Source organism: Triticum aestivum, chromosome 2B (assembly GCF_018294505.1).
Source record: "Triticum aestivum cultivar Chinese Spring chromosome 2B, IWGSC CS RefSeq v2.1, whole genome shotgun sequence".
Classification (NCBI taxonomy): Eukaryota; Viridiplantae; Streptophyta; class Magnoliopsida; order Poales; family Poaceae; genus Triticum; species Triticum aestivum.
This window is the reverse complement of record NC_057798.1, coordinates 810,615,371-810,621,153: the sequence shown is the minus strand read 5'-3', so window position 1 is coordinate 810,621,153 and position 5,783 is coordinate 810,615,371. Positions and strand designations below refer to the sequence as shown.

The 5,783-nt window shown below is 43.6% G+C and overlaps 1 protein-coding gene across 2 annotated transcripts; it reads left to right on the top strand.

Moving 5' to 3' along the window:
* Positions 1–210: 210 nt before the first annotated feature.
* Positions 211–3,606, top strand: LOC123042988 (protein BTR1-like). Of its 2 annotated transcripts, none has more exons than XM_044465319.1 (4): positions 211–334; positions 2,731–2,806; positions 2,893–2,993; positions 3,277–3,606. In XM_044465319.1, exons 2-4 carry the CDS (start codon positions 2,738–2,740, stop codon positions 3,437–3,439), a joined length of 333 nt encoding a protein of 110 aa, XP_044321254.1. In that variant the 5' UTR covers positions 211–334; positions 2,731–2,737; the 3' UTR covers positions 3,440–3,606. The 2 variants fall into 2 exon arrangements, with proteins under 2 accessions (XP_044321254.1, XP_044321253.1); XM_044465318.1 differs by lacking the exon at positions 211–334 and adding an exon at positions 2,349–2,457.
* Positions 3,607–5,783: the final 2,177 nt, after the last annotated feature.

Here is a 5,783-nt window from a genome sequence, read left to right as displayed (position 1 = left end):
CCTGCTCGGGGGATGGCGTGGAGGCGATCTACGAGGTGCGGGAGGAGGTCCAGCGGCGGGGCTTGAACTCCAGCGGCCCCCCTTTCGATGGACGGGGCTGCCGACGTCGCCGGCGACTCCCCGGAGGCCGACAGGGCCTCCTCCTCCGCGTCCTCGACCGGCTCGGCCTCTCGGCGCTCCTGGCCGCACAAGGGGATTCACCTGCGGCGGCGCTGGCGACCATTGTCCGCTCGGAGAGGAGACGGCGGCGAAGGCGACGGCAAGGGCGCCGGTGACGACGTGCAAGGGCCTCGCGCTGCCGCTGGGGATGTCCTTCGCGGCGGTTCTCGCCCAGGTGAGCGTCTCCTCGCGTTTTGGCTACTGCTATTGTTCCTTAATTGGTAGGCGCCCCACTGGACCCCCTTCCTCCTAGCCATGCCACATTGCCGTGCGTCATCGGCCCACAACGCTGCACCAAGCTCCATGAGCTAATTGCTGAGGGTGTGCTTGGCCTGTGGTGACAAGCTCAACCAGAATTTCATCTGAGTCCGAACTCAAGCTCGACGCCGGCAGATTCATCCATCCGAACCACGGTCACTCACCCCATAAGGTCGCTTTCTCCTCCTCTATTAAGGGTTGTGCCATGTCTGAAGAAGAAACATGATGCAAGTAATTGATTCGTCCAGTTGTGTTACCTTGCAATGGCGGATATGGCAAGAACCCGACTTCTTCTCCCTTGCCTGCTCCGACAGCGGTGTTCTGGGCGTCCATGACCATGGCAGAAAGTCTCAAAGGAGGACGTCGGCGAGCACAAGGCGCTGCTGCCACCATCTCTGGAGACTGGCACAACGCAATGGCTACAAGGGTCCAAGTTGCGTGTGTAGCAGAAGGACACCGATGGGAAGAAGACCAGTCCATTTCTCTGGGAAATAATCCGATGGTTTGCTCCTTTCAGTCTTGAGGATGAGTTGATTGACAACAATAAGATGGGGAGGGGAAGCATCGGAGGTAAAGATGTGCAAGGATGATAACTCAGGGAGAGGACTGGTATGCCACGTGAAACATTACAACAAGAGGATTGACCTACAAGAGAAAAAACAAGGAGATGGGGACATCTAGCAATCAGCAGTGTGGCGAGGAGGATGGTGGTGTCTCCTGACTTGAATAGTGGTAAACAAGTTGATGTAGTTAGCCACGTGTTCCTTAATATTTAGGCTTGGGAATTGGGACTTGCCAAAAAGCTGTCACGTCTATGTTTGCTAATGTTTTCAGTCCATTGGTGTTTCCCTCATTATCATCTTGCGGACTTTCGATCTCTGTCAATACATGAATTCAGTTTCTACAATTTCTCACAGTATTTCTGTAGTTCTTTGCAGGGGATTTTTGTTCATGCATGACTCATGGTACAATAAGAATTATCTGTAATTCATGGACAATAGGAGTTTTCTGCCTGGTAGTAATTACTCAAATAACATCTTTTTCCATGCTTTCTCTTCTTATTTTTTATGTTTAATTATTTATTTGATCAACAACCTACATGAAGTACTTTCCAGAGCAGCCATTCTGGAGTCTCTTATACCATTAACGAAGTTCTATTCATAGATGATAAACCCTGTTCCAGAGCACCCGCTACGAGCTTCATGTATGTTGTTGATTCATAAGAGATTCACTTGGGAGCAGGTGATGTGGTTCTTGGAACGCTTCCTTTAGCATGAGAATTTATATGCCATGGAGTTAATTAATATATAAATTTAAATATAAAAATAAGAAGAAAAAGATAAATTTTGGTAGGTTTGCTCGACATTGTAGTTTGAATTAAAAAGAACACATGTTTTTGCTGTTTGAACATATTGAATCATGAGTTGGCAAAAAACAATATATAGCATGCTCATAATAAATTTTATTTACATTTCTGTTCTCTTCCATGGACAACTATAGACTTCAGACTAGATCGAGAAATTACATTTTATTGGTGTCACCAGAAGGTCCAGAACTGATAGAAATACGACCTTTTACAGTTTGAGCAACCTTGTGAAATAACCATTTAACGATTACTCTTTCTACTGCTACTAAGATGCTTAGCATAAGCCAGTAAAATAATACTAGGTACTTCTGGTTATAAGTTCGTCGCCGGATTTGATGATGTTAAGGCTTGAGCAATGTTGTGAAATAACCATTCGGTGATTCATTTTTCTACTGCTACTCAGGTTCTTAGCCTAAACTGTATAATTAAATGCCGATTATATAGGTAGTTCTGGTTGCAAATTGGATGTAGGCTTTGAATGATGTTATGGCTAATGAACTTCCAGAAATTGTAGCCGAGTGTGCAAAGGTATAGAATGAATGGAAAATTTATTCTCCTTAAACATCCTAGCATATCCACTGATGGATCTAACTTCTGATTTATTGTTTGTTATGTATCACAACAGTATAGTATCCTTCTGAAAGATGCAGACGCAGGAAGATTTATAGTTGATGGTATGACTAGCATCCAAATTGATACACCAGCCCTAATGTCTGTTTCAAATGCAATGCTCTAATTTTGTGTCGAATCCAACCTTCATGTTTTCTTTATTTAATACTAGAATATGTTATTCATGATTAGTAAAATCATTGCAGCCAATAGTCTAGGAAAGCAGTCGGGTCGGTGTTATTACGTGTAGTTTGCAATTTGTCGCTGTAATAATCTATAGCTGCTAGCATACCCACTTTATCGCGCAGCCATGAGTTTTTCCCTGGTACATATGACAGAATCATAATGGTCTCTCGACTGTTTGACGAAGTAGTTAAGGCCATGGAGTTGGTTCTGGAGAAACTATTATCAGAGGTAAAACAATTTGTTTTGCAAATGGTCATGTCTGTAGGACCATGTTGCCATTGTTTGATAACTGATATTCTCCTGTTATTTTCCAGGGTGAAGAATCCAATGAAGCTGAAACTAGGCCTAAATTTAGACTTGTAGTTCCTAATAGCTCTTGCGGTGGAATTATTGGTAAAGGAGGAGCAACAATCAAGTACGCGTAATCAATAGATCTGTTCTATTCTCTGATACTTTCATTAAGTTAAACTATGGTACTTAATTTTTGAAGTTGGTGTGATGTTATTATTGAGTAAACTGATGAAGTATACCGGAACTGACACACGATACTAGGAATTGTATGTCCTTTTTTTGATAATAAAATACTCATTTGGTCTGATTAAATTTTTTGTCACATGATTCACCGTTGTGCATGAATTTACTTTATTTTAGTTTGTATTACTTGGAATGTTGAGAGTTGGTGTTCCCTCTCTCTTCAGGTCATTCATTGAAGCTTCAGCGACCCATAAAGCCTGGGAAGTGAAGCCCTCTTCAATCCTCTACCTCTCTCGCTGCTGTGTCCAGCCTGCTGCCTGCCTGCTGTGTTGCCTCAAAGAAGGGTCGGGGGCACTTGATGTGGAGGATGGCGACAAGGAGAAGTGAGGATTTCGTGAGGACAGAAACAACGGGAGAGATAAAACATACTCCTCTGGTGCATTGAATTTAGACTGTTTGATGTTCTGCTGCTGGTCAATTTAGTTTCCGTGCTCCGGTTTCATGACGGGAGTTGTCCGTCAGAGGGTAAGTTGTAGGCGCACGCAAGCGCGCATGTGCTCGTGCATCTCGGTGTGTGGACACGGTATGCTCTCTTTGCAGTTCAGAGTAAGAGCGATCATATATGGCTTGAGATATTGCATAAGAAAAGGATCTACCAGACCATCAATGCAACACAGGACATCTGAATTTAACCTTATCTTTCTCTTTTCTTTTGAAAGGGATAGAGGAGTGGAAAGGCGTACTGCTTGATCAGAAACTAAGGAGTTTGCATCATTATTAGCTGCCAGTATAGCTTACTTTGAGCTTAACCACATACCTGATTGTTGTGTATGCAAGCACAATCCTATCAAATACTCTTCTTTTTTGCTTGGGTGTTCTGGTGAGAATCTTCAATGTACCTGGTTGTTATCTTAGCAAGTCACATCTCTAAAAGTTCAATAGAGACTTGCACCTCAGAGTTTTTGATAGGTCGCTAGAGGTGTGTGAAGTTTTCTTTCCTCCCGTTGCAACGCACGGGCACATTTACTAGTCTAATAATAAAGCAAATTGGGTTTCTTTCGTCCGTCATGCCATTTTTCAGAAAAATCCCTCTATTTCAGAGAATTCAACCCGCTGTCCTGTTTTAAGTTAAAACGAATCGTTATTTTTGTATTTTACACAAAAGTCCCTGTCTTTTCTTGAAATCAACCCGCCGTCCAGATTTAAGTCATACCCGAACCGTTATTTTACATTTGTCGACAACCCCCTTGATGTTTTAGGTAATTCATCCGCGGATCATATTAAGTCAAACAAATTCTTTTTAAAATCATACATATCTTTTAAACCGTAACTCCGATTTGAACATGTTATATATGAAATTTGATTAGAAAAATATGTAGAATATGAATATGAGATTATTTTTACCTTTTAAGTATCTTTAAATATAATTTTGAAATATATTTGAGTCAAACCAAATGATTTTCTAAATTATCTGTATCTTTTAAACCGTAACTTCGATTTTAACATATTATATATGAAATTTTATTAGAAAAATATGTGGAATCTAAATATGATGTTAATTTTACCTGTTAAATATTTTTAAAATATTGTTATGGAAGCAAAGTTATAATTTATAGCGCAAGATCTGTTTTTTCATACCGGCGGCGATCCGGATTGCAAATAAACACTCCACTATAACCATATACGGAAAAGAAAACATCGATTACTACACGTGCATACCTCTGAAAAATGTCGCAAGGGAACAAAACAGATTTCTCATCGCGAGAGTGAGAGAAAGCGAGCGAGCGAGAGAGAGAGAGAGAGAGTGAGTGAGAGAGAGAGAGGGAGAGGGAGGAGAGAGGGAGAGAGAGACGCCTTAGGATTAACCATATTCAACACACGTTTTTTGTTGTTTTGTGTGAACACCAAGACCATCGCCGGCGAGGGTGAGAAGGAGGATAAGCGGCAACACAAATATGATGTCTCGCAAAAATAAAGAAGATGGACCTATTGTGCTCTTGAGTGATGGTTGTTAAGTTAAGAGTGTGTGTTATGTTTTCTCTCCCGTTGCAACGCACGGGCTCTTTTGCCAGTTTATATAAGAAGGCTAACGCACGCATGCCTCTATCCTAGCTTCTGGGTGGCGAGATGGCCAAGGTTGCCTTTTCTACCTCAGAATCCAGGAACCGTTGGCGCTCGTTCGTTACTTCCAGCGCACATGCGAACATGCATCCCTGCATCCCTCCGTCAGCGCACATGACCCGAACAGACCAACTCCAGCACCGCTCCGCGCGATACATGCGCTTGCTAGCAGATACGACCAGCGCCCCTCCCGTCATGCATCCCTGCATCCATTATGCAGCAGCTAGGTAGCACGTACGTGTGCAGGGCAAAATAGCTGGAACGCTGATGCCTTAGAGCGCGTCGTGTGCTCGCTTGCTGCTTTGCAATGTCTTATTGCACGCATGCGAGTACTCATGTTCCTTAGTTGTTGCCGCCCGTCGCAATCCCTCGCCGACCAATCCATCGACGTACTGCCTAGCATACACAGTGCCGAGCTGCATCTCGTCTGCCGATCCGTCCACATGCCGTCTAGCGTACCGCTCATTAGCACCGTTGACCAGGAGCCGAGCCGACTGACGGCCCTCACTCCAGACTGTGCCCCTCGTGTCTGTCCTTTTTTTCAGGCAGTGTGTTGGATCGCGTCCCTCGCGACCTCCTCTACAATGATCACTACGGCAGACGATCTGTA